At 30.3% G+C, this 27,108-nt stretch overlaps 4 protein-coding genes across 4 annotated transcripts; 1 reads left to right on the top strand and 3 right to left on the bottom strand.

Annotated features, from left to right (window-relative positions):
* The first annotated feature begins 5,965 nt into the window (after nt 1–5,965).
* Nucleotides 5,966–12,561, top strand: LOC114193149 (auxilin-like protein 1). Its single transcript, XM_028082854.1, has 8 exons — nt 5,966–6,192; nt 6,349–6,781; nt 7,608–10,804; nt 10,935–11,032; nt 11,114–11,179; nt 11,248–11,337; nt 11,570–11,746; nt 12,277–12,561. Exons 1-8 carry the CDS (start codon nt 6,180–6,182, stop codon nt 12,310–12,312), a joined length of 4,110 nt encoding a protein of 1,369 aa, XP_027938655.1. The 5' UTR covers nt 5,966–6,179; the 3' UTR covers nt 12,313–12,561.
* Nucleotides 12,562–13,698: 1,137 nt separating this feature from the next.
* LOC114193708 (dihydroflavonol 4-reductase-like) lies at nt 13,699–16,200 on the bottom strand. The gene is made up of 6 exons (XM_028083607.1): nt 16,006–16,200; nt 15,020–15,189; nt 14,746–14,940; nt 14,489–14,648; nt 14,067–14,259; nt 13,699–13,979 (listed from the first exon to the last, which is right to left on the bottom strand). The coding sequence occupies exons 1-6, from the start codon at nt 16,121–16,123 to the stop codon at nt 13,796–13,798; spliced, it is 1,020 nt and encodes a 339-aa protein (XP_027939408.1). The 5' UTR covers nt 16,124–16,200; the 3' UTR covers nt 13,699–13,795.
* A 1,790-nt stretch (nt 16,201–17,990) lies between these two features.
* Nucleotides 17,991–25,767, bottom strand: LOC114193234 (dihydroflavonol 4-reductase). Its single transcript, XM_028082956.1, has 7 exons — nt 25,679–25,767; nt 20,166–20,286; nt 19,868–20,037; nt 19,265–19,459; nt 18,961–19,120; nt 18,662–18,854; nt 17,991–18,440 (listed from the first exon to the last, which is right to left on the bottom strand). The coding sequence occupies exons 2-7, from the start codon at nt 20,281–20,283 to the stop codon at nt 18,221–18,223; spliced, it is 1,056 nt and encodes a 351-aa protein (XP_027938757.1). The 5' UTR covers nt 20,284–20,286; nt 25,679–25,767; the 3' UTR covers nt 17,991–18,220.
* Nucleotides 23,502–25,760, bottom strand: LOC114193233 (dihydroflavonol 4-reductase-like). The gene is made up of 6 exons (XM_028082955.1): nt 25,558–25,760; nt 25,260–25,429; nt 24,742–24,936; nt 24,444–24,603; nt 24,145–24,337; nt 23,502–23,934 (listed from the first exon to the last, which is right to left on the bottom strand). Exons 1-6 carry the CDS (start codon nt 25,673–25,675, stop codon nt 23,715–23,717), a joined length of 1,056 nt encoding a protein of 351 aa, XP_027938756.1. The 5' UTR covers nt 25,676–25,760; the 3' UTR covers nt 23,502–23,714.
* Nucleotides 25,768–27,108: the final 1,341 nt, after the last annotated feature.

Below are 27,108 nucleotides of genomic sequence, written 5' to 3'. Positions count from 1 at the left end.
TGTGTTCAGATTCTTTTCCTGGCATTGTGTTGTGTCTTTGGACTTTCATTCCAGTATAATTTGTTATAACTGTAAAAGCTTAATTCTAATATACTTTGTGTCGATGCTATATTTTATACTATAAGCCTGAGACATTCTATAAATTAGAATTATTCTGCTAAATTAGGACGTTACAATAAAAAAACTAAAATTAATTTATGAATTGTATAATTTAAAAGTCGAATATTTTTAGATCGTACTATTTAATTATTTTTTCTTAAAGTTATTTTAAATTTTTAAAATTTACAATAAAAATTTATTTTGACTTTTGAATTATGTAATTAAAAAATTAGTTTAACTTATGATTTGTATAATCTAATAATTATTTTATTATCAATTACACAATCTAGTAAGGGTAAAATTAGAACTTCTCTTTATGTCGGGTGCAAGGAAATGTATGGAAGTACAAAAAGAAATAAACTACTTGAAATCTATTATAAATTATTTATATTTAGCCATTTTTGATTTTGTATTTTTCTAAACGCTACAAAATATATTACTATTATGGAATGCATTTTTCAGGCTGAGTTTTTCCGAACAAGTTTAAGTTTTCTAGAACATGTGAAATGTATTCTGAAATATACTTTGAAACCAGTCTTTTTTATTTATTTATTTTTTTAAATAAGTTTTCTTCTTTTTTGATAACAACGCAATGATGACAACGTGGTGCAATGAAAAAGATTATCTTAATATTGGGGTGTAGAAAGAAAATATAAGTGGGCTGAAGTTGCGAGACATATGTATTGGGCCTCACGGACTTTGGATTAAAGATATATTTGAATGAACTTCTTTTTAGGAGAAAAATATAAAGTATAAACTTTGATTAGTTTCTTTTTTAACATTTCATAAAGTATTTTTTTAGGATTAAATATGTTTTTGGTCCTTTAAATTTTAGTGAAAATTAAAATTAATTTTTCTTGAAAACTTTGAACTAATTTAGTCCTTCAACTTTGTAAATGTGTGGATTTAGTCATTTTAACCAAATTTTTTTAAGTTTATTTGACGTATTAAATGCGTTTTTAAACTAATATTGAAGCTAACATGTGTCAAACTGTGTAAAAAAACTAAAATACTATAATGAAATGTGTTTAAAACGTCAAATAAACTTGAAATTTGGTTGTGTCAAATTGTGTAAAAAAAAACTAAAATACTATAATGAAATGTATTTGAAACGTCAAATAAACTTAATAAAAGTTGATTAAAATGACTAAATTCACACATTTACAAAGTTGAGGAACTAAATTGGTTCAAGGTTTTCAAGAGAGGCTAATTTCAACTTTTACTCAAAATTGAAGGACTAAAAACATGTTTAATTTATATATATATATATATATATATATATATATATATATATATATATATATATATATATATATATTTACAAATTACATAAAGTATTTTTTAAACATGAAAAAAATAAAGAGAAAATAAGGATAAATATATTATTTAAAATAAAACAATTAAAAGAATAGCGGTATGAGCCAAAGTGGTACGATAAATTTATACAAGAAAAAAAATTGTGGAGTTTTACAATGGAGAGGGTTAACACAGTGAAAATAAGATATCGCAAATTGATGATTGTTGATTAAAGCATTTGGCACACACATGCATGTGGAACATTATTTATGTTATTTTGTTTAAAACAAAAGTGAAAGTGGCATTTAGCTTTGTTGCTTTAGACATCGGAAACAACCAATGTTATGTTATCATTAATTCCAGATTCTCAAATACTCTTTTCTTGGTATCTTCTTCTTCCATTCGTTAGCTTTATGATGTTGATTCATCGTGTATTCAGTTTCTCCATTGTCTAAAATTAGGTCTAATTAGTTGAATGGTACCTATTTTTATCCAGATATATCAATTTGGTATCTGTTTTAAAAAAAAGTCAATCGAATTCCGACTTTTAAAAAAGTGACTCAATTAAGTTCATTTCAGACCAAAATTATTAACGTCGTTAACTTTATTCATGACTTTTACCACTAAATGTTGATTTAAATATCAATACTCAATTTTGCAAGTCATTTTAAATATTAATATCATTAACGACATTAATAACTTTTTTATAAAATAAACATAATTGAAACATATTTTCAAAAAGTATAACTCAATTGATACTCTTTTAAAAGTGGGTGTCAAACTAATATATTCAAATAAAATTGGGTATCGTTCAACTAATTAAACCTTTAAAACTACAAAGAAAACAAAAATCACTTTACAATTACAACTAACAAATTGGTTGTTGCTTTGAGTGCACATGGTCGGAATTTCTTTTGTTTTTGTTGTTGTCTTCTTCGATTTTTATTTAGGTAGCTGTGTGTTATGTTCTTTGGAATTGCATTATTCATGTGGAATGGTAGTTGTGCCTTCCTTTATTGGTTTCTGTGTTTTAGGGTCTCAAAGCTATCTTTAAATATAATTTATGAAGAAAATTGGCAAAATTCAAATTTGAATTATTTATATTGTTTATATTTTTTGTTTTTAAAATATATAGATAGATATTAATTTTAATGTTTTAAAATATATTAATATTTTTTTAATATATTAATGTGACTGTATTTAAAATATTTAATGAACAATAACACCATAAAATCCAGAAGATTGAGCGGATCAGAGAATTTAAACTAAAAAATTTCATACAACTTTTTTTAGAGTTTAGTTGTAGCAAAGCAAATGTTTGTATTACAACATCACGTCATAAAAATATGAAAAGTATTTTTTTAATAATGAAAATTTGATAATTTTTTCTAATTATATTTTAAGTGATTTTTTATTTTTGTTTTATATATTTTTAAAATTATTAAAAAGAGATCATTTCAAGATATAAAAGAAGATTGTCAAAATTTAATTATCAAAATATCATGGATCGTAAAATATATATTTAGACTGTGATGATATATTTTGTATACAAAAATTAAGGAAGAAAAATAAGATGAAAGATAACTTTAATTTTAGGAAAAATTGCAACATCAATTTCATCAAGCCTGTCTAACCAACTAATCAATTGGTAACACATCACATAGTTTTCATTACATGCCAATAAAATTAGTACAAACAAACTTATTACTTTTAAATAGATTTAATTTATTTATCAGGAACTTATTTCGTAAATGTAAAAGTAAAAAAAACTTAAATTTTAAAAATAAATTACAAAGTATTAATATTTTTCTTATCTATAGCTTTGTTCCTGGTATAGTTTTTTTCCTTCTAATTGGGTGCCAATAATTGTACTTTTGATAAGGTATTGCAGACTTTTTTATTATTATAAATGTTTTTCAAAAAAAGAAATTAATTCGTAACAATATATTTTTAATACATATTTGTATATAATTTATAGGTATTTAGATGTTTGCATCCGAAATAGAATGAAATAGAAACAATAGATTACCATAACTAAAATCAAATATAACATTAATTATGAACTTATAAACTGATTAATTTACATATGTGTAAGGTCAGTATTATATATCTGTAAGTTATACAAAAAAGAAAACACATTAAATATTTATTGGCTATGTTCATTACATAAATCTTTATTACTGCATATTCATTTAATTGTTTGTAAATTTAAATGTATTATGTATTTAGAAGTTAAGTGGTTATCCAGGAAATCTTTTTCAAAATAATGTATTGCAGGAATATTTATTCAATATGGCAATTATTGTATTATTTAAAATAATAATGGATTATTAAATACGCATGGAAGTCTTTTTCAAAATAATGTATTGCAGGAATATTTATTCAATACGGTAATTATTGTATTATTAAAAATAATAATGGATTATTAAATACGCATGCAAAACAAGGTACAGTAGTAAGACAACCGTGTGTGCACTGTTTCCTACGAATTTGAATACTCAACTAAATTAAATACCGTTTATAGAATACTTTATGTCCCCATTATTAATTTAAATCATTAAATCATACAATAAAATTAAATACACATTCAATGAATATTTAATTATATACTCAACATTGACCCGCGTATAATTAATATTGATGTACTGTTTTGCACTGTTACATAGTCATGTATTAAAAAATAATGATATTTTAATAATTAAATTTTGATAATTTTTTTAACTGAGGTGTTATTTTTAAGTAATTTTAAAATATTAAAATATGAAAAAAATTATTTAAAAAAATTATAGATTTTAAAATAAAGTTATTAAATAATATTTTCCTAGAAGAATAAGATTATGAATTCAAGTAAAGCTTTTAATTGGTACAATTTTTCACTGTTGTAAATTATAAATGTTACATATGTTTTATCTTTTAATTTTAATAAAAATATTAAAATTAATTAAATTTTAAAATTTTATACTAATTTATTAATTCCAGAAATATATATAAATTTAATAATTTTAATCAAAATTTATTGAGTTTATTTGATATTTCAAACGTATTTTAAAAATTATTATACTCAAATAAAATTAACAAAATTTGATTAAAGTGATTAAATCTACATAATCCTTAAATCAAAAGATTAAATTATTCTAAAATTTCAAAAATAAACTGATTTTATTTTTTTTCTTAAAATTAAAAAACAAAAAATATATTTAATCCAAATTATAATACTTAAATAATTAAACACTATGCTAATATAAAATATAAATAAATATTAAATGTATTTTTAGTCGTAAACTTAAATATAAAATTATAATAATTAAAATTTATTTGTATCTTTTTTCTTAATCTCAAATAAATAAATAAATATTCCAATACTAAAATTAATTTAATACAATCAGACTAAAATGATATTCTTTTGTTTTTAAAGTTTGAAATAGAATTATACCAAAATTTATTATTAAAATTTAATAATTAATTTTTTGTAACATTTTAGATAATTAATTAAATAAAATTGAATTAATTAATTTTGTCTGAAAAAAATAAAATAAAAAGAAGAAGATGTCCGTGTTTGTGTCCATTAGCAATGAATAATGAAAGGACTAAGTAACAGACAGCTGTATTCAGCAAGCAGCGCAAAAAACCATACCAACTCATCTATAAAATCTCCTTCAACAATCCAAAAACCTCTTTTGTAAAATCACCAAACTACCCTTTAAGTGTTAAAGGAGAGTTAATTCGTTCATAAATTTAATATTTAGTTTTATTTGATTTTCTTGTTTAATGATGGTACGAAATAAAATTTAAGAAACTCAGTCATATAAATTTATATCTTCTTAAAATTATTTATTTTTGCTAATAATTAAATAAGGAAATATTAAGAAGGTGTTGTAGAAATCTTGCATTAAATATTTCTTTGGTAGAGATTCCTAAGGCTTTCTAATTTCCTTGATTTAGAAAAAAGAATCTGAAAAAATTTATTATTGAAGAATTTTATGTGACCCACTCAGTTTTTCGAAAAAATTCTTATATGATTGATTATTTTAAAGTAAAAATACGAATTCTCAAATAAATATAATTAAATAACTAAAAATACATTTTTCAAGATGATAATTTTTATTATGATAAAAAAAGTTTAAAAACAAAATAAAAAGTAGCACTCTATAATATAATAATTTAATTTACGCTAATTGCATTGTGTCACATTTATTTTAATACAAATTTATAATTTTTACTGGGATATTAATATATTCAAGACAATTCTCTTTTTTACTTTTATATAAGTCTTACTTTTTATATTATGTTAGGTCAAAAATTAAGGATCAAATTCTATTTTTTAAAATTGTTATAAAAAATTGTTTTATTTTTAATGGGTTCGAATAATCTTATTTAATATACAATTTTTTTACTAATATTTTTCATGTAATAAATAAAATTTCGAAACATGTTCAGACGTAACCTTCACTTAACAGTTACTAAAAATAACTTTTATATAATATTCATAAAATAAAACATATTTTTTTTACAATAAATTAAAAAAAAAAATGTTTAGCTCGTAACTCACAAATTAAGATGCCTTACCTCACTTTTTTTTTTGGAAGTTCCGAAACTATCCCTTAGTGACGTTATATAGTACTGACTGGACTCTGAACTATTCCACAGCAAAACGACAACACAGGAGACATACCCTTGTTTCCGGAAAATATTTATGACATTTACCTGCTCCTCCAGTTCCCGGTGGACCTCCCAATCACACCGCCCAGAGTCAGAGGAGAACAGCTACCAGTTAGAGACCGAAAATGCCGGTTGCAAGTGCGTGCCCCACACGTTGATCGTGTTTTTTTCGACGGTTACACCGCGATTTTTTTTCCCTCTCATTCCGTTGGAATAAAAACTCTTCTCACTCTTTCTTATTTTTCTCTCACAATTTTTTCTTCTTCTTGGTGTCTCTGACTCTTGCTGAACCAGTTTTGCAAAGTCAGAGAAGCAACGCAAACCAGAAGAGTAAGGAGAAGAACTTCGCTGTCGAGGTCTCCGGCATGGAGTTCGGAACTGCCGCCGCGACTCTCACGAAGAAGCTCTCTAACGGCTACGGCGTCTCCGGAAGATCCGCGTACGACGGCGTTTTCGCCGCTCCAATCAAGCTCCGAGCTCCGACTTTCTCCTCTCAATTCGAGGATTACCGCGAGATTTTCGGTGCCGCCGGAGCTTCGCTCGGTTCCTCTATTCCTATTCTCGAACTTCCGGAACTCAACGAGAGCAAGAAGAAGATCGACGACGTTGGGCGCTCGAGGGTCGATTACTCGATGGTCTTCGGTGGCTTTGGGAGCCTAGACGCTGCCGTTCCTTTCGAGGAGATAGTGGCTGAGCCTGCTGTGGAGAAAGATAGCTTCGCTACACGGTGAGTTTGCTTGCTTTTTTTTTTTTTGTTAGGGTTTTAACTTAATGTGACTTGGAATAGTGAATGTGCTTGCGTGTTGGTATCTTGCTTGGAATCCAGATTCGATTCGAGAATATTTGTTTTTTGAACCTGGCTTTGCTTCTGTTCTGCGTCCTTTCCATTTTGACCCCTCTGTGGGTCATGTGAGTTCTTTCTGTGAGATGAGAAACTGCATTTTCTTTTGCTATTTTTATTTATTTAATTATTTGTTGCGCTCTCGAGCAAGTAAGTGGGCAACAAAGGTAATAATACCTTACTTTTTAGTCACTTAAAAAAAAAACGAATCAATAAGAATATAGTGTTTCGCGGAACTGGTTGAGCCCTTTTGGCATTCCTTTTATTCTACTTCACCAGTGGAGGAGAACTTATAGGTTAAGGTTTATGGTAGATTTATTATTTTAAAATTTGGAATCGGAATCTAGACAACTTTGCAAATACAACTACTTGAAATATACGAACGAGTTTTTAGTTGCAAAGGGAATCTAGCGTATGGCATCACGATCTTACTAACACGGTTTTGTACTCGTTAAATGTGAATTTATGCTTGTATTGTACCACATTTAGTGCAGATTTATATGATATTTAGAAAAATTCCCAACAAGGGGCGTTGGATGTGAATATTAATCAAATTCATAAATTAGTATTTGTGGAAGGATGGAGATCTTTGGAAAAATTGCTATATTGTGCAAATCTATTATGTAGCATTGGTAACTAACCAAGTTCTCAGAGGCTGCTTAGGACGGCGATGTTAACATTGATGGTTTTCCTGACATTTATTATTCTGTAGGAGTAAGATCAAAGGAGAAAACCGATCTTTCCAGCCAGAGCTTACTACTTGTTCGATGGAAATTCCAGTGAAATCATGGTCATCCCATGATGCCAAAAGGGTCAATATGTCTTATCATAAAGTTAACCAAGGAAGTGAAAATGGAACAGGTGGGACGACACATATAGCTCAACTCCAGGCTGTCCCTGCTTACACTCGATTAATCGAAGAAGTCAAGCCAATGAAGATAAACAAAGCTAATAAGTCTATACCAGTAGCACAAGATACTTATTCTGGTAGCCATGTCGACGAGGGAATAAAAGAAGCTGCACATTCTACTAATTCGTATACTTGTGCTTCACCTGATAATTCTAAGAAACAGTCTTCCAACAATGGAGTAAAAGTTAAAAATAGATCTGGTTCTACTGATCTGTTTTTTGATGCATGTGAGATCAGTGATGGAACAAATAATGTCAAAGTTCCTCGATCAGAGACTACAGAATCTAACTTAAATAAACAAAAAGGAGATGCTCTGAAATCAACGCCAATCAAATTCCAGGCATCTAAAAGTAGTTCATCCGAAGGTGTTGCTGGTGCTGATTCGCCACCATACTCAGATGACATGCTAGACTATAATTCAGAGGTAGCTGCTTCTGTAGCTGCTTTAAGAAAGGCAATGGAAGAAGCTCAAGCAAGAATGAAGGTTGCAAAAGAATTGATGAGAAGAAAGAAAGAAGGTTTTCCTGATCGTGTGAAACGTAAGTCTAATATTGAATTGAAAGCTGATGGGAAAAGAGAGGCTAAAGTCACTCATAGAACAACGAAACTTGATGCAAAGCTAACATTAAGAGAAAAGGATACTTCTCTAAATGTTTCTTCTGAGGTAGGGAGGTCAACAATGAGAATAGAGAAAGCGAGGCCAGATCTGGGGACAAAAGAAACCTGTGGTGCTGAAGAAGTTGTACGCGAAACACAGAAGAAGATGAAATCAGATCGAGCAAAACATGAGAGAGAGGTTGAACGAAAAGAACCAAATCATAAGGGAAAAATACTTGAGCTGAAAGAGGCAGAAAATAACAAGAAACAGCAGTACTTAAATAAAACAGATAGGAATACCCTTGAAAAACCTGAAGAATCTGATGAAAAAATAGAAATTGTTAGAGAATATTGGGGGCTGGAGAATAATGAAGAGAGGGCTCATCCAGACCATGAAGCAAGTGCATATGTAGAACTTGTCCAGGAAACTAAACATAGGAGTCAAAAGGTAGTAGATGAGACAAAACTGATTCAGGAGGGATTTGAAAATGGACTAATGGACAATGATCTGAAGGTTAATGAAAATGGGGAAGTTGAGAATAGGGTTAAATCTTCTTATGAACCGGAAGACTATGCAAACAATGTCGGTGGGCAAGGGTTAATAGAAGGTAATGGGAAAAAAGTTGCTGGTGATCCAGAAGATGGCAACAAATCTGAAGGGTCCTTTGAGCTGGAAGAATGCAAAATAAATTTTAGAGCTGTTCAGGAACCGCGAGAGGCTGAGAAGAATATTACTGAAGAGCTAAAAGGAAGTGAGAATAAAGTTGATGTGTTCAGTGAGCTGGAAGAATGTGAATTGGCAGAGATTCTGGAGCCACTTGACAATGAGAGTGTGTGCAGTCAACATGCCATAAATTTGACCAGTATGGAGGAAGCCACAGAGAGCTTTGGGTGTTTAGAGGAAAGAAAGAAAATAAATGATTCTGGTTTTCTGGATATCAGTCAAAACACTGAACATTCCTGGCAGAGAGAAGCCACTGGTAATACCTTTGGCAGTATCTATGTGCAGGAGGAAATACTGGAGGACATCGTGGACCATATTCATACTAAGAAAAATAAATTGGATGGAAATGACAAGGTTCTAGATGCCCGAGCAAGTGAGAGTGGATTTGAAGGAGCCACTCAACTGATGGATGGAAATACGAGGGAAAGGATGGATAACAAGGAGCCCGCTGAAGTTATTGGAGTGACTCTATCTGATCCTTGTTGCGAGGAGGTAAAAGCAGATAAAACTAGCAACACCACAGAAACCAGTTCAAGCTTTGAGCCAGATGAAACTGAGAAGTTGAACAAAACTCAGGCAACTGATATAATCACTGCAAATGAGGAAACTTTGGAAGTAAATCTAGAGGCTCATTCATATGATGTGCTAGATGGTGTATCGGAAGCAAGTAGTGCTTCATTTCAACAAGAGGGATATGAAGAAACAGACCCCATTCAGGAGACAAGTGATTTCCGTGATAAACATACAGATGAGACTTCTTCCTTCACTCAAGTTGCCCTTGAACTAAACAAAGCAGACAATCAAATACAAAATATATTTGAAAGAGAGACTTCCGAAGGTGCTGCTACAAATACTGGTGACACTGACATAAAGGCTAGGCAAAGCATAGATCAGTGCTGGGAAGAGTCAGAAAATTACTGTAATCTGGACATGCCTGTTGAAGACACAACTCGCAAGTCTGTTGAAATCTGCAAGGATGCAAAGGAGACTAGAGATGCATTAAATGAAGATTTGGATGAGAACAGATCTAACTCCTCTAATGGGGAAAATTTGTACAAAAATGAAGACATTATAGATGAATCCCAGATACCTAGTACATCTGACTGGAAATCAAGTCTCTTCAAAGAAGTAGAGAAGGTTGAATCAAGTCACAGCAATATAAGGGAGAGTAATCAAGCATCCGCAATGGAAGAGAAGGGAGCAAATGACAACTTGCATAAGGAAGAGCAGGAAAAGGAACACCTCAAAAAACTCGATGCAGCAAAAGAGAGGGAAAGAGAAAGAGAAAGGGAGAAATTAGCTGTAGAAAGAGCAATTCGTGAAGCACGTGAAAGGGCCTTTGCTGATGCCAGAGAAAGGGCGGCTCTAGAGAGAGCTGCTGCAGAAGCACGTCAGAAAAACATTTCTGATGGACGAGAAAGGCTAGGAAAAACCAATAGTCAGGGAAATGAGAAGACCCCAGCTGAGAAGGCTGCTATGGAGGCAAAACTTAAAGTTGAGCGTGCTGCTGTAGAGAGAGCAACTGCAGAGGCACGGGCACGGGCCCTAGAAAGGGCGCTTTCTGAGAGAGCTGCCTCTGATGCAAGAAATAAGTCTGACAAACCTGTTGCCGGCTTTACGGCTTCCCGTGATAATGCAATGAAGCAAAACTTCCATTCAAAATCTTTCAGCCATGGTGGTATGTAATGTTAACATGTTCTGATTGCGCTGTAGTTGACCCTATCTTTTATCTTGTGTCATATATTCTTTATTTCTGTGCTTTCTTTTTAAATTTTTATTGATTCTGTTCAAATTGTATTTTCCTGAAGTTCGTGATTCTACTGATGTATTGGATGGAGCTAATGGCGATTCTGCTCAGAGATGTAAGGCTAGGTTTGAGAGGCATCAGAGAATAGGGGAACGCGTGGTATGGTTCCTGGTTTTGCCAAATATCTCTTGTACAAATTAAGTTGTCAAATTGTTTGTTCATTCTTTGTTTTGGATGCAGGCACATGCTCTTGCAGAAAAGAATATGCGTGACCGGCTTGTGCAGAAGGAGCAAGAAGAGAGAAATGTAATTTTCTATCAAGTTTTGCGATTCACATGTTTCACATTTTGTCTAACAAAATCTTATTTTTGCAGAGGGTAGCAGAGGTTCTCGATGCTGATGTTAAAAGGTGGTCAAGTGGAAAAACAGGAAACTTGAGGGCATTGCTTTCTACATTACAATATGTATGTGTAAACATCCTAACTTTGTTTAAGCTCAGTGCATATTTTGAGACTGTCATGCCATGCTAGATAGATAAGAACTTCTCATTGATATTTTTTTTTCCTATACTCAACTATAATCACTTTAAACTAGGGAAAATAAAGACATAAAAATATATCGTTTTTGAAAGCACTCAGTTGTTTTAAGACCTGGAGGAAATTTTCGTTTACTTGTTATCAAATTTGTGTTATGCAGATTCTTGGCCCCGACAGTGGTTGGCAACCGATTCCTTTGACAGATGTAGTAACCACCCCTGCAGTAAAGAAAGCTTATCGTAAAGCTACTCTTTTTGTGCATCCTGACAAGCTGCAGCAGCGGGGAGCAAGCATTCAACAAAAGTACATCTGCGAGAAGGTTTTTGATCTTCTAAAGGTTTGGCCTTCATTTGTTCTTTTTAGTTCTTAACAATTCTGCTGATACCATGGTTTCAACCTACAATCTTAATATACATTTCTAGGTTCTAAATAGGGTTCCCTTGCACCTTTTTGATTTAAACATAATATATGTAGTTGGGATTGGGATTTTGAATCTTTTCCATGGTACTTTTACTAACATGAGACCTGTGTTTGGAAATAACATTTAATATATGATACCGTTTCCATGTAATGTAAAATAAATTTTGTTGAAGTAAAAGTACTATTTTAATTTATGTTCTATAAAAAATATACTATCATATTCATGTGCAAAATCTAATTTTATACTGTAACATAACTTAGCTACCGTCATAATAATAAACCCGTGACAACATTAATCACATCAGACATTTCTTTTTATCATATCAATTGTAATAAATTGATCTCACAAAATATATTTTTCTCGTGTTTCCTTGGTTGAGCTAAGACACCAGGATTTAAATCTATGTATGTATGCATGTTTCTGAATTTCTGCTAAATTGTCCCCAGGAAGCTTGGAACAGATTTAACATGGAAGAACGATAAACAGTGGTTAGTGCTGGGTCTGCAAGTGGAACTTTATTGTATAGCTCAACATCTACTGTACTATTTTTATTTATTAGTTCCACATATTACAGGCCTTTATAGTTAATTATAGAATAATTTATCCAGAAGATAGCTAGCTGATTAGGAAAGTAACAGTATTGGCTGAATCAGTCTGAACTCCATTTTCATATATCACATTTGAAAAATGTTTTGATAGTATAAACATGCTAGAAACTATTCTGGATTTTATTACAAGTCACAGAACATGTCTACTCAAATTGATCCATCAGTTTCGTTTCATTCGACAGAAAAATTCTCGGGAGAGCTGATTATAAAAGTGTTGGATGGACTAAATTACTATGTTTGGAGGAAATAAATGGTTATAAAAAAGTTAATGTTATAAACCGATATAAAAGGTAATTTATATAAGCAATTATGATGTGTTGAAAAGTAGGTAACATATTATAAATTGAGGAAGTTGGTTATATTGCTTGTTTACTTATGAAAACAAGTAAATGAAATTAAATCTTGAAAAAGAAGTATATCTAATGAATCAAAGAAAAAATTGTTTGTTTATTGGTAGTTGATAAAGACATTCTAAGAGATATTTTTAAGAGTTATAATTAATACACATTTTTGTATAAGATGTGAAATTGATTATTTCATTTCCAATCATAAGTCTTTATATTATGTTGTTGTATTTTGGTTTTTGCTATTGAGAATAACTTTTATATATTGAAAAATGTCATCAATCAATTTAGTTATGTATGTAAGGGTTAATTGGCATATTAGGAGTTTATTGACAAATAAAAAAGTCGTTGTGACCAATTACATTTCAATTTATAGCAAATTTATCTATAATAATATGCAATTAAAATTCTTTCCTTTTATGCATACTATTTTTTTGTTAACTTTAATAATATTTGAAAAGAAACTACTACCTCCACAAAAGTAACTATTTACACATGTTTTATTTAAATAATTAATACCAAAAAATATATAATTTTATAGATATAATAAGCAAAGACATAAAACAAAAAAAAAGTACAATTCATATATATTACTTAACATAATAAAATTAGATTTTAACTTGTTAAAAATTAAATAACATGATAAAAAAAATGCGAATACGTTTTGTACGTATGCTTGTTGAGGAATGGTATAGTTTTTAATCGAGTCATTCTCGTTGGATTGGTGTATAATCTCTTCTGTTGTATTGTTTAAGCATCAAAGTGTTGATGCTTAAACTTGTAAAAAGGTTTGAATACATACTTTTCAACATGTTTCTCGGCTTATGAAGCAGAATTAAAATTAAGATTTTACAAGATGATTACTTATTAAGTATCATGACCTTATTAAATTAACTTTTCAGTAGAACAATTTAAGTACAATAGTTAAGCAAAGAACTTTATTAAAATTATGTTGAAAGATAGAATCTTGAACATACAAATTTATTCCGAACAACACAGAGATGAAAGCATAATTATTTGTGCACAGAGCCATTAACTGGAGTTTGAGCAGGTTCAGGAAGAAGCCCTTTTTCTCTGCAGGTCTCAACAGCTCCTGTGAACATATCCTCTAAGCTGTACTCAAATTTGAAGCCCATGTCTGTGATTTTCTTAGAAGAAAATCTAATAATATCCAATTCATCTGGAATATCCTTGAACCTGCATCAGAATTAGCACAATTAGTACTACTATAACATTCTCTGCATGCAATTAACTGATGAAATGAGAAAAATTGCAAATTCTTACTTTGTGGGGATATTATAGTGAGGGTATTTTTGGTTTAGCAGTTTTGCAATGTCATGAATGGTTGCCTCGTCTGAACAACATATGTACCTCCCTTCTGCTTTTGGATTCTCAAACAAAAATATATGAGCAAGACAAAGGTCATCTAAGTGCACGAACTGGCCTTGTTTTATGATATGGTAATGCCCCTCATTTCCTGCATAAGAGCATAGATAAAGAACATTTAGAAATTCAAGTGTGAGTATAAGTCTCATATTAATTAAAAATGAGAAAGTAAAGCACTACATAAGGATAAAATCGTTATATTTCTCCAGTAAAATCTCCTCTATATATACCTAACAAGTGGTATCAGAGTCGATAGTTAAAACTGGCTCAGATAAGTGTAATATGATCCTTCCGCTGGAGGGGGAAACATATTTAATTACCTGTGATGAGGGAAAGAGCGGTGATTAGGCTTGGTGGCATTGTTGGCATAAGAAAGGGACCAACAACAAGAGGTGGAATGACCGAGACAAAGTCTATGTTATGCTCTCTGGCAAATTTCCAAGCTTCTTTCTCTGCCAAGGTCTTTGAAACAAAATACATCTACAAAAAGAAACATGGTGTGGAATAGAATCATTCTTTTTGGTGGTGTATATATGAACAAAAAAAAAAACATGTAACACAGGTACAAAGAACTAACCCAACCAGTCATTTTGACCCTTCTGCAGAACTCAACATCACTCCAACAGTTCTCATCATAAACAGGCTTTGGCTTCTCAGCAACATCAACAGTTCCAGCTGAAGATGTGAAGACAATCCTTCGCACACTTTTGGCCTTCACGCATGCTTTCATGATATCAAGTAACCCCTTTATTGTAGGCTTTATCACTTCATTCTGCATTTCCACTCAATTTTTCTAACCATGTTACAACATCTTAATTCAACATTTTCACAACTATGGTAACAGTATATACCTCTGGGTCCTTGGATTCAAAGTCCATGGGGGTTGCAACGTGGAAAACTCCAGTGCACCCTTTAATGGCTTCGTCAAAGCTTCCTTCTTCACTAAGGTCAGCTTTCCACAGAGTCAGTTTTGTGTTTGCACCAGGAAGTTCTACCAAATGCTTCACCTTCTTCATGTTTGCTGCAGGGTATACATGCACGTGCATGTAATAATAATTAACATAAAACACCTTTGCATATGTAATATCCACTTTCAAGTGTGTTCTCTTTTCAAGAGAGAGTTTCACAACAAGTTCAGTAACATATCAACAAGGAAAAACAGTCTTAAATTTACTGTGTGATTAAGATTTTGGTTGAATCTGTCATGTTTTGTCACAATTCACTTCCATTAATTAAGATATCTCATTGTTTGTCGGATTATAATACCTTAGACAGTTGTTTTTGACAAAGTTTCATTAAATTTATTTTTCAAAACACATCAAAACTTCTTTTTTATTTATTTTTAAGTCACATCAAACTTTTATTTATTTATTAAGTGTCGTCACGTGTCATGTGTATATTGTCAAAAATTTGTTAAAAATTAATTTTTCTTATTTCTCTCATCGAAATATAAAAACAAAGTATATTGAATTAAACATAGATTCTGTTTTTGACTTTTTTGTTCGAGGGTTGTACTAATTCAGTGTAAAACAAACAAAAATATCTCCTTCTTGTTCGTTTCTTCCTCACGCGCTGAAACTCATGTAACTATTCTACACGATTGTATAATAACAGTACTTTTTTATGGTATAATGTTGAAAAAACCTTGTTCCAAACTTCTTTTTTATATAATTGTGTATTGAGACCAAGTATTCGTCAATAAATTTAAGTTATTTTTAGTATAAATCTTTTTTAGTTGTTCAAATTTAAGATCTTATTTACTACTATTCCAAGTTAGATCTCATAAAAGACACTATAAGAATTAAATAAATAAATAAAAAGTGAAGTAAGAATTCACCTGGGTCGCGTACGGTGGCTCGAACCGTGTAGCCACGTTCCATTAGCCTCATCACAAGCCATGATCCGATGAAACCAGAAGCTCCGGTAACGCAAACGGATTCAGACCTTGAACTCATTTTTTTTTTCTCTTTCTTTGTTCCTAAGTGTCAGGCTTAGGTTGAAAATGAAATACGGTTTTATAGAAGCAACTGGGGAAAGTGGAGTGAGGTAGCTGTCTGAATTTGAGTTGGAATTAGACTTGCAAAATTTAGATGAGATAATGATATTTTGACTATTAAATTTTAACAATTTTTTTTATAAAATAAGATGTTATTTTTTAAATAGTTTTGGAATATTAAGAATGAAAAATAAAAAAAATAAAAAATAAAACCTAAAATTATAAAAGAAAATTTTCAAATAATAGTAAGAAAAAATCATTTTCCAATTTAGATATACAAAGATTTAGATGGTCGGATAAGATGTTTGTAAATAAATATGGTTTTGTTTGGTACATTTGGGATTTGGTACGTTCGTTTTTGTTTTGACTTCCCACGTGATGAGCAGCCAGTCATATATAAAGTTAGTTAGGGTGTTGACCACGTGAGACTTTCCGAATTCTAAGGAGGATCTACATTTGTATATTTGTATTCTGGAAAATAATTTTTTATTATTAAATTTTGATAATTTTCTCTTATAATTTTAGGTGATATTTTCTAAGTGGTTTTTTATTTTTTTATTTTCTCATATTCAATATTTCAAAATTACTTAGAAGATGACACCTCATTTTAAAAAGTTGTCAAAATTTAATAGTCAAAATATCATTCTCCTTGTATTTATGTACATTTTTTCTCTCTCTTTCTTTTCTCTCTATGTAATCAGACAAGGTTGTCATTTTGTTTCTCATTGAAATTACTCTAGAAAGTATATAGCAGTTCATAATGCTACAGAGGTGGCTCGTTTTGTGGTAAGATGTAAATTTCATGCCCACTCTTTTATAGAACTTTATAAATTATGATAGCATAAATGATGCTCATCATTAATCATTTGTAATTTATGAGCTTGTTCGTGCTTGTTTCTGTTTATGATTTATGAGCCTAATCTCTATTTCTTTTGTAAATTATTTTTTGTTATACTTTGGTATAAATTTAATTATCTATATTTAGCTTGTTTATTGGATGAGTGTTATATCTATTTTTGTATAACTAAATATAGATAAATAAATACAATAAATATAAATAATTGTGGTTGAAAAAGTATATATAAATGCACAAATGATAAATGAGTAAAAACAATATATTAATAATTTAAGAATCAATGGTACTTTATAGAGGTAATTTATGAAAGTTGTGAAACTTATGATATTTTACAGAAGTTTCAAAACTAAAGGTAGTTAATGATAGTTTTAAACTCATAAAACTTAAATAGAGGTTTTAAAACCTAAACCTTCGTTAAATACAAGAGAATAAGAATCAACTATTGATTGAGATGTCTTGGGATTCGTAAAAATCCCGACGAACACATTCTCTAAGGATGGTTTAGTAAGGGAAGTCGAAACCTTGGATAAATAACTTAGCGTAGATTTTAATTCTGGATAATATAAAAACAAACCTCTGTCAAAATCATATTATCTCATTATCTGTTTGTTTGATTGAAAAATCAAGACCGTAATAATACTCGCGGTGTACTCTCCAAGTGTTGAAGTAATAACAAGTGTTGAAGTAATAAGGACTCATTCGATCAATTTAACAGCTAAGGTAGTGTATTTTGATCTTTAAAACTTAAAACATAAGAAGACCTGTTAATTAAAAGAAAATCAAAGCAATAATGCAATAAGTTGAAGTCATGCTATATAAATGTCTCATGATTTCCAATGGTATAATATACAAATAAAGACAAAATATAAGTTTATTTATTCAAATATAAGTTAAATAATAAGTGATACAAGAATAATCTATTCGAGATATATAGAAACAATTCTTTTTTATTCAAATGATAGACGTGAACTTGCATGAGTGAACAACTATGTGACCATAATCACTTGAATCAACAAAAGTACATGTTGAGCACTAAAAACCGTAGTTTTACATATAGATGAGCCTCAAACATGCAAAGTCATGAGACTTTATTAGAAGATTCATGTTACAATATAGTCACATTTCTAACTTAATAAAAAAACCGAGATTGAAAATAATTAACCAAGAAACATTCATGCAACAAGAAATGAAAGCATGTGTTTAGTTCTGAACGATGCCATTCATTGAAGTTTTTGCATTCTGAATGATAGTACTACTGAGTGGATTTTTTGCAGGTTTAGGAAGAAGCCCTTTGTCTCTGCATGTATCAATTGCTCCACAGTACATGTCCTCTAAGCTATACTTAAACTGGAATCCCAAGCCTTCGATCTTCTTCGAAGAAAATCTCACAACCTCGAGTTCATTTGGAATATTCTTGAACCTAAAATGTGTATAATATTAAATCAATTTTACAGTTAATTTTAGGATAATGATATTTTAATAACTAAATTTTGATAACTTTTTCTTACAACTTAATATTGTATCTTTTAAGTGGTTTGGAACACAGAGAGATGAAAAGATGTTACCTCAAGTTGTAAGAAAAAGTCGTCAAAGTTTAATTGTTAAAAAATTATTTTTTGCGTTGTTAATTGAGAAACTTACTTGGTGGGGATGTTGTATTCAGGGTATTTTTCATTGATTAGTTTGGCAATGTGATGAATAGTGGTGTCACATGCACTGCATATGTACCTCCCTTCAACTTTTGGTTGTTCAAACAGAAATATGTGAGCAAGACATAGATCATCCAAGTGCACGAATTGACCTTGCTTTATGATCGAATAATGGCTCTCATTTCCTGCAAATTTTGCAGCACCACTCATGAAATTTTCCAGTTTTGAACTATATATATACTCTTCTTGTTTACGTAAGAATGTGGAAAAGTAAGAACAATATATATAAACCTGTGATGAGAGAAAGAGCAGTGATTAGGCTAGGTGGCATTGTTGGCATCAGAAAGGGACCAACAACAAGAGGTGGAATGATAGTGATGAAGTCCATGCCATGCTTTTTCGCGAATTTCCATGCTTCTTTCTCAGCTAGTGTTTTAGAAACGAAATACATCTGCACAAAGCATGGTGTTTTGTGTTCAAATATGAAAATTTCAATCGTAATGGTTCATATCAAGTTTAAGATTTAGGGTTTAGGGTTTAGGGTTTATGATTTAGGATTTAAGGTTCATATAAAGTGAAAAGAAAAATCACTGACCCAACCGGTCATCTTTACTCTCCTACAAAACTCAACGTCACTCCAACAAGTTTCATCAAAAATGGGCTTTTGGTGCTCAATCACATTAAGTGTTCCTGCTGAAGATGTAAACACAAGCCTTCTCACTGTCTTTGCCTTCATGCAAGCTTTCATGATGTCTAGAACTCCGTTTACCGTAGGTTTTATCATTTCATTCTGCACCAATATATAAAAGAAAAAACCTTTATATAGATTGTTGTGATAGTTGATAAAGATATCATATATCTTCTGATTTTAATTCTATTAATAGAGATATCAATTTTTTTTTTATATTTGACGATAAGTCATTAAGGGTGGCAAAATAGACCAATTCGGTTTGTTTTGGCCCGGCCTGCCTGTGGTTCGTCAAAAACAGACTGGATCGGGCTGGACTGACCCGTCACCAATAAACGGGTTGGATGTTGCAACTCATCTTATCTTAGGATGAGCTAGTGGGCCAGCAAGCTTAACAAGTTGGAAATTTCAATCCAGCCCGCCAACCCGTCCTTTTCTTGGCAGATTGGTTAGCCTAACCCATTTTAACATTTCTATAAGTTGCAAACCACGTCAATAGTATATATATACCTCAGGATCCTTAGACTCAAAGTCCATTGGAGTTGCGACATGAAAAACTCCGGTGCATCCTTTAATGGCTTCATCAAAGCTTCCCTCATCACCTAGATCAGCCTTCCACAGAGAGAGCTTGGTCTTTGCACCTGGCAGCTCCACCAAATGCTTCACCTTCTTCATGTTCCCTGCACATGCATATATACTAATTAACAAGAACAAAAGGTGGTGGTGACACTGTATCAAAATTTAATCTTCACAAATTATATATTTAAGTCCAAAAACTGTGTTTAGAGAGGCAAAAGAATTAACATGCCTGGGTCACGAACGGTGGCTCGAACGGTGTAGCCACGCTCGATGAGTCTCATAACGAGCCATGACCCGATGAAACCAGAAGCTCCGGTGACGCAAACGGTTTCAGAAACTGAACCCATTATCTTCTACCTTTCTCTTTTTCTCACCCAAAAACACCCAAAAAAACTAAGATAGAAAACGTTTCCGATTTTTGGACTTTGATTAAAAATGACAACTTAGATCAAAAGAGAAAGTTGTTAAATACTAATAAAAAAATCATTTCCGATTAAGATGGTCGGATAAGATGTTTGTAAATTAATATGGTTTTGTTTGGTACGTTCGTTTTTGTTTTAACTTCCCACGTGATGAGCAGCCAGTCATATATAAAGTTAGTTAGAGTGTTGACAACGTGAGACTTTCCGAATTGTAAGGAAGATCTACATTTGTATATTTGTATTCATGTACATTTTTTTTTCTAAAAAGTATAGCAGTTCATAATGCTACTGCTACAGATGTAAATTTCATACCCACTCTTTTATAGTACTTTATAAATTATGATAGCATAAATGATGCTCATCATTTGTAATTTATGAGTTTTTTCATGCTTCCTTTTTAATAAGACTTATGAGCTTAATTTCTATTTCTTTTGTAAATTCATTTTTAGCTATCAAATACAAGATTACATAATTTTTTTTTCAGAGTCTATATTACTAATTATGATACATATTTATATTGTAGGTTTTAGAGTGTACCAACTAATTCTAAAACTTTCGTGCTTTATAACAATTTTTGCTAGTTTTTCTCAATTAGTATTGTACTTAAAAATGAATTTTAATGTGTATATTTTTTATACTTTGATATAAATTTAGTTATCTATATTTAGCTTGTGTATTAGATAAGTGTTATATCTATTTTTGTATAACTAAATATAGATAAACAAATACAATAAATGTAAATAATTGTAATTGAAAAAATATATGAATGCATAAATGATAAATGAGTAAGAAAAATAATATTAACAATAAAAAAATTTATGGTACTTTACAGAGGTGATTTAGGAAAGTTGTGAAACTCATGATATTTTACTGAAGTTTCAAAACTCAAGGTACTTAACCAGAGTTTTAAACTTACAAAACTTAAATAGAGGTCTTAAAAACCTAAACCTCCGTTAAATGCAAGAGAATATGAATCAACTATTGATTGGTGTGTCCTGAAGTTCGTAAAAATTCCGACGAACACATTCTCCAAGGATGGTTTAACGAGAAAAGTCGAAATCTTGAATAAATAACTTAGCAGAGATTTTAATCTTGGATAATATAAATACAAACCTCTGTCAAAATCATATTTTCTTGTAGTATGTCTCAACTGAATCTTTTGTTGTGTTAGGAATTAATCAAGCAGTTTTGTAAACGATATCTATGACAACTTAAGTCTTTATATGTTGTATTTTGGTTTTTCTTATTGAGAATTATATACGAAAAATATCATTACTTTAGTTATGTACGCAAGGGTTAATTGGCATATTAGGAGTTTATTGACAAATAAAAGACTTGCTGTGACTGATTAAATTTCAATTTGTAGCAAATTTATCTATAATGATATACAATTAAAATTCTTTTATTTTATGTACACAATTATTTTTATCTTTAATAGTATTTGAAAAAATAAGAAAAACTACTACCTCCACAAAAAAAAACTATTTACACGTATTTTATTTAAATAATTAATACCAAAAACTATATAATATATAGATATAATAAATAAAGTCATATAAAACAAAATAATTGATAAATTACAATGTTACAACATCAACATTCGCTTCCTCCTCCTACTCTTACTCTTCCTCTATCATTGTCGTCAACCTTCATCTTTATTATTGTCATCGTCGCCTTTGCGGTCATCTCCACCGCTACCATCATCTTCTCCTCCTCTTTCTCCTTTTATCTCTCATCTTATTTTCGCTCATCTTTAATTAATTTATAACATATTTTGTCAAATTTCACAAAAAAATTAATGTCCATTTTATCAATGGATTTAGCAAATAATTTCAAAAACTTGAATTATCGACTAATTTATGAATGACTTTTTTAAAAATTCAATTATCAACAAATATACTAATGAAATTAAAAAAATATCTATTGTTGACGAATTTTAAATAAAATTCAATTACCAAGAAATTTTCTTGATAATTTCATCACGACAATATCAAAATTCAAAGCAAAAACTTTGAAGCGCATGTTACTGATGGAATTTATCTACAAAAATACATGTCGATAACAAACATTATAAATCACTGATGAATTTTACCTGTCTGCTAACAGATAACACAAATTTTAATTTACCAACAAAAGCATTATCGAAAAAAATATTTGTCAATAAATTATTTTTTAGCAAAAAACTTTTTCTTTATTAAAATTTCATTAATAATTCATCATTTTTTTATTAGTGTATTAATTTGCAAACATATGTCATACATTCGAAAAATATATTTGTGGTTTAACAAAATTTAAGAATTGTGATGGTTAGCATATGATCGTTAATTTGAAAACGTTTGTAGTCTAATCAAAACAAGAGTCATGGTTTATCAAGTAACTAATCATATTTTATTTTAATTTAGATTCAATAAAAAAAGTAAAATTGTAATTTTATATTTTCATTATAATTTAAATATTTTTTTTATGTATTACACTAATTAATCAAATTATTCACAAACTTTCTCCTCACTTTTTATTCTCTTTTTCTTAATCAAAATAACCTCACTTTTCTATCTTTTTCCCTTCATTTCTATAATTGTACACTTTTCAAATCTGTAAAGACCAAGAAAATGACATTTTAGAAGTGATAATGATTTAAAAATATTGAAACTCGATTATTTTAACATTAAAAGATTTTAATATAAATAGTTTTTTTATAAACGACTTTCATTATTTTAAAACACAAAATCTTTTTATAAATAATTTATTTAGATTTCTCTAAATTTTTTTTAAGAGTTCTCATTATCTGTTCGCCTGACTGAAAAATCAAAACCGTAATAATACTTGTGGCATACTCTTCAAGTGTTGAAGTAGCAAGGACTCATTCTATCAATTTAACAGGTAAGGTAGTGTATTTTCATTATTAAACTTAAAACATAAGAAGACTTGATAATTAAAAGAAAATCAAAGCAATAATACAATAAGTTGAAGTCATGCGATATAAATGTCTCATGATTTCCAACGGTATAATATACAAATAAAGACAAAATATAAGTTTATTTACTCAAATATACATTAAATAATAAGCGATACAAAAATAATTTATTCGATATATATAGAAACAGTTCTATTTTATTCAAATGATAGACGTGAACTTGCATGAGTGAACAACTATGTGACCATAATCACTTGAATCAACAAAAGTACATGTTAAAACCGTAGTTTTACATATAGATGAGCCTCAAACATGCAAAGTCATGAGACTTTATTAGAAGATTCATGTTACAATATAGTCACATTTCTAACTTAATAAAAAAGCTGAGATTGAAACTAATTGACCAAGAAACATTCATGCAAAAAGAAATGAAAGGGTGTGTTTAGTTCTGAATGACGCCATTCATTGAAGTTTCTGCATTCTGAATGATAGTACTACTGAGTGGAGTTTCTGCAGGTTTAGGAAGAAGCCCTTTGTCTCTGCATGTATCAATTGCTCCACAGTACATGTCCTCTAAGCTGTACTTAAACTGGAATCCTAGGTCTTCGATCTTCTTCGAAGAAAATCTCACAACCTCGAGTTCATTTGGAATATTCTTGAACCTAAAATGTGTATAATATTAAATTAATTTTACAGTTAATTTTAGGATAATGATATTTTAACAACTAAATTTTGACAACTTTCTCATACAACTTAATATTGTATCTTTTAAGTGGTTTGGAATAAAGAGAGATGAGAAGATGTTACAGAAAAAGTCGTCAAAGTTTAATTGTTAAAAAATCATTTTCTGCGTTGTTAATTAAGAAACTTACTTGGTGGGGATGTTGTATTCAGGGTATTTTTCATTGATTAGTTTGGCAATGTGATGAATAGTGGTGTCACATGCACTGCATATGTACCTCCCTTCAACTTTTGGTTGTTCAAACAGAAATATGTGAGCAAGACATAGATCATCCAAGTGCACGAATTGACCTTGCTTTATGATCGAATAATGGCTCTCATTTCCTGCAAATTTTGCAGCACCACTCATGAAATTCTCCAGTTTTGAACTATATATATACTCTTCTTGTTTACGTAAGAATGCGAAAAAGTAAGAACAATATATATAAACCTGTGATGAGAGAAAGAGCAGTGATTAGGCTAGGTGACATTGTTGGCATCAGAAAGGGACCAACAACAAGAGGTGGAATGATAGTGATGAAGTCCATGCCATGCTCTTTGGCAAATTTCCATGCTTCTTTCTCAGCCAGTGTTTTAGAAACGAAATACATCTGTACAAAGCATGGTGTTTTGTGTTCAAATATGAAAATTTCAATTGTAATGGTTCATATCAAGTTTAAGGTCTAGCATCCAGGATTTTAGGTTTTAGGGTTTAGGATTCGTATTTGTTGAAAAGAAAAATGACTTACCCAACCGGTCATCTTTACTCTCCTACAGAACTCAACGTCACTCCAACAAGTTTCATCAAAAACGGGCTTTTGGTGCTCAATCACATTAAGGGTTCCTGCTGAAGATGTAAACACAAGCCTTTTCACTGTCTTTGCCTTCATGCAAGCTTTCATGATGTCTAGAACTCCGTTTACCGTAGGTTTTATCACTTCATTCTGCACCAATATAAAAAAAGAAAAACCTTTACAGTAGTCCTAATGGTTGATAAAGATATCATATATTTTATCTGATTTTAATTCTATCGTTAGAAATAACATATTTTTATGGACAATAATACTATGATTCCTATCTTTTGACTCTCATATTTTACTTTTTGATGTGGCTTAATGTAGGTCATTATGTATCACTATCCTTTTCTTTAAAAAAATCAATGATCCACACTAAACCACATCAAAAAGGAAATGATGGGAGGAAAAAATATCGTTAAATATAATTTTCCTACTTTTATATTTGACTATAATTCGCAAACTATATATACCTCAGGGTCCTTAGACTCAAAGTCCATTGGAGTTGCGACATGAAAAACTCCGGTGCATCCTTTAATGGCTTCATCAAAGCTTCCCTCATCACCTAGATCAGCCTTCCACAGAGAGAGCTTGGTCTTTGCACCTGGCAGCTCCACCAAATGCTTCACCTTCTTCATGTTCCCTGCACATGCATATATACTAATTAACAAGAACAAAAGGTGGTGGTGACACTGTATCAAAATTTAATCTTCACAAATTATATATTTAAGTCCAAAAACTGTGTTTAGAGAGGCAAAAGAATTAACATGCCTGGGTCACGAACGGTGGCTCGAACGGTGTAGCCACGCTCGATGAGTCTCATAACGAGCCATGACCCGATGAAACCAGAAGCTCCGGTGACGCAAACGGTTTCAGAAACTGAACCCATTATCTTCTACCTTTCTCTTTTTCTCACCCAAAAAACTAAGATAAAACGTTGAAACTCTGATGAAAAATGAATAGAGTTGGATACGTTGACTTGCGAATGGAATGTGTGATGTTTGTTGGAACCTTTTTATAGAACAATTTTGTGCACTCTGCACATGAACAGAGCCCAAGGAATTGCTGGTGAGCTTTACCTTCCCATCAACTTTTCAAGATTTCAGTTGGACATTACAGTAACCTTTTACTCTCTTTTCTTAACATTAGAGTATCTTTGTAATGGAACATCATCGTCACAATCGTTTTGCTTTTCAAACTCAGGATTCTTCAGTTTTTAATCTTTTGTTAATAAATTATCAGTTTATTTACCTTTCACTTTCGGTTAACATAACATATTTGCTTTTCATACCTTAAAAGTTGTTTTTCCTTCATAGATGTTACATTGTTACTCGTATCTTTTGAACCTTTATTGGTACCATTGTTACATTATAACTCTGCCTTCTTTATGTGTATATTTCGTTCTAAACACATTCGTACTTATTTTCAATTTCTTATTCTATATGAATACAAAAAAAAAAAATCTTTTCTTTCATCATATCACAATATTTTTGTACACACCGACCTAATTGTGTTAGAAATTCAACTATTAATGAAAAGGATAGAGTTGAATGATATCAAAAGGATAAAGTTGAATGATTTATGAGAAACAAAATTTACTGAGTCTTATCACTAAATGTTTCAAGTAACATCAAGTTATACATACAAGGTAAAAATTCAAATAAAAGTTGAAAGTTTTACGATAAATATAAATGATAAAGTTAACTGTGATATGAGAAAAAAAAATAATTAGTGTTTTGGTTCATGTATTTAGGTCTTTAATTTGTTATAGTCTCTGTATTTTTATTTTTTACACAATTGAGTTTTTATTGTTTAAAAAAAGACTTAATTGAGTTTCAAATTTTGAATAAAGAATTTCATGTCAAAATATAATTAGTTACATGTTAAAATGTATTTTGTCAGGTGCTGAGATCTACTACATCATGTATTAAAATCAACTTAAAAGTTATCATTAGACAAAATAAAAGTCATTATAAAGTAAAAAAAAAAAACAGATTTTAACACATGATAAACCTAGACTTTAATACATGACATGATCAATTTAACACAAGAAATCACATTACTTTTTATATTAAGTAATTGAATAAAAAACAAATATAAAAATCAAATATTTACCTATAAAACCTAAAAAACAAACACCTTTGAACTTAAAGTTTGATGTTATAAGTGATTTCAGGTCTTCTCTATAGGTATAATTTCATCCAAAATACTAATAACTTTCAGCATACTCTTAATAGCTGAATGAAAATTCCTTTTAATCTTTAATCAGTTTATCCTAGATAAATAAATAACCTAAAAAAAAAACACCATGTATGTTATAAT

The sequence above is a fragment of the Vigna unguiculata genome, chromosome 8 (assembly GCF_004118075.2).
Source record: "Vigna unguiculata cultivar IT97K-499-35 chromosome 8, ASM411807v1, whole genome shotgun sequence".
Taxonomy (NCBI): domain Eukaryota; kingdom Viridiplantae; phylum Streptophyta; class Magnoliopsida; order Fabales; family Fabaceae; genus Vigna; species Vigna unguiculata.
Note: the sequence above shows the minus strand (reverse complement) of the source record. Positions and strands in the feature narration are given on the sequence as shown.

Excerpts from the sequence above, each read along its gene's own strand:
- LOC114193149 (XM_028082854.1), top strand. Across the intron at positions 11,033-11,113 it reads AGAGAATAGGGGAACGCGTG|GCACATGCTCTTGCAGAAAA; the intron begins GTATGGTTCCTG and ends TTTTGGATGCAG. Across the intron at positions 11,338-11,569 it reads TGCTTTCTACATTACAATAT|ATTCTTGGCCCCGACAGTGG; the intron begins GTATGTGTAAAC and ends TGTGTTATGCAG.
- LOC114193708 (XM_028083607.1), bottom strand. The coding sequence starts at position 16,123 with ATGAGTTCAAGGTCTGAATCCGTTTGCGTTACCGGAGCTTCTGGTTTC. Across the intron at positions 15,190-16,005 it reads AGCCACCGTACGCGACCCAG|CAAACATGAAGAAGGTGAAG; the intron begins GTGAATTCTTAC and ends TATACCCTGCAG. Across the intron at positions 14,260-14,488 it reads CGCTCTTTCCCTCATCACAG|GAAATGAGGGGCATTACCAT; the intron begins GTAATTAAATAT and ends GCTCTTATGCAG.
- LOC114193233 (XM_028082955.1), bottom strand. The coding sequence starts at position 25,675 with ATGGGTTCAGTTTCTGAAACCGTTTGCGTCACCGGAGCTTCTGGTTTC. Across the intron at positions 25,430-25,557 it reads AGCCACCGTTCGTGACCCAG|GGAACATGAAGAAGGTGAAG; the intron begins GCATGTTAATTC and ends ATGCATGTGCAG. Across the intron at positions 24,604-24,741 it reads GAGTAAAGATGACCGGTTGG|ATGTATTTCGTTTCTAAAAC; the intron begins GTAAGTCATTTT and ends TGCTTTGTACAG.
- LOC114193234 (XM_028082956.1), bottom strand. The coding sequence starts at position 20,283 with ATGGGTTCAGTTTCTGAAACCGTTTGCGTCACCGGAGCTTCTGGTTTC. Across the intron at positions 19,460-19,867 it reads TTGAGTCTAAGGATCCTGAG|AATGAAATGATAAAACCTAC; the intron begins GTATATATATAC and ends ATATTGGTGCAG. Across the intron at positions 19,121-19,264 it reads GAGTAAAGATGACCGGTTGG|ATGTATTTCGTTTCTAAAAC; the intron begins GTCAGTGATTTT and ends TGCTTTGTGCAG.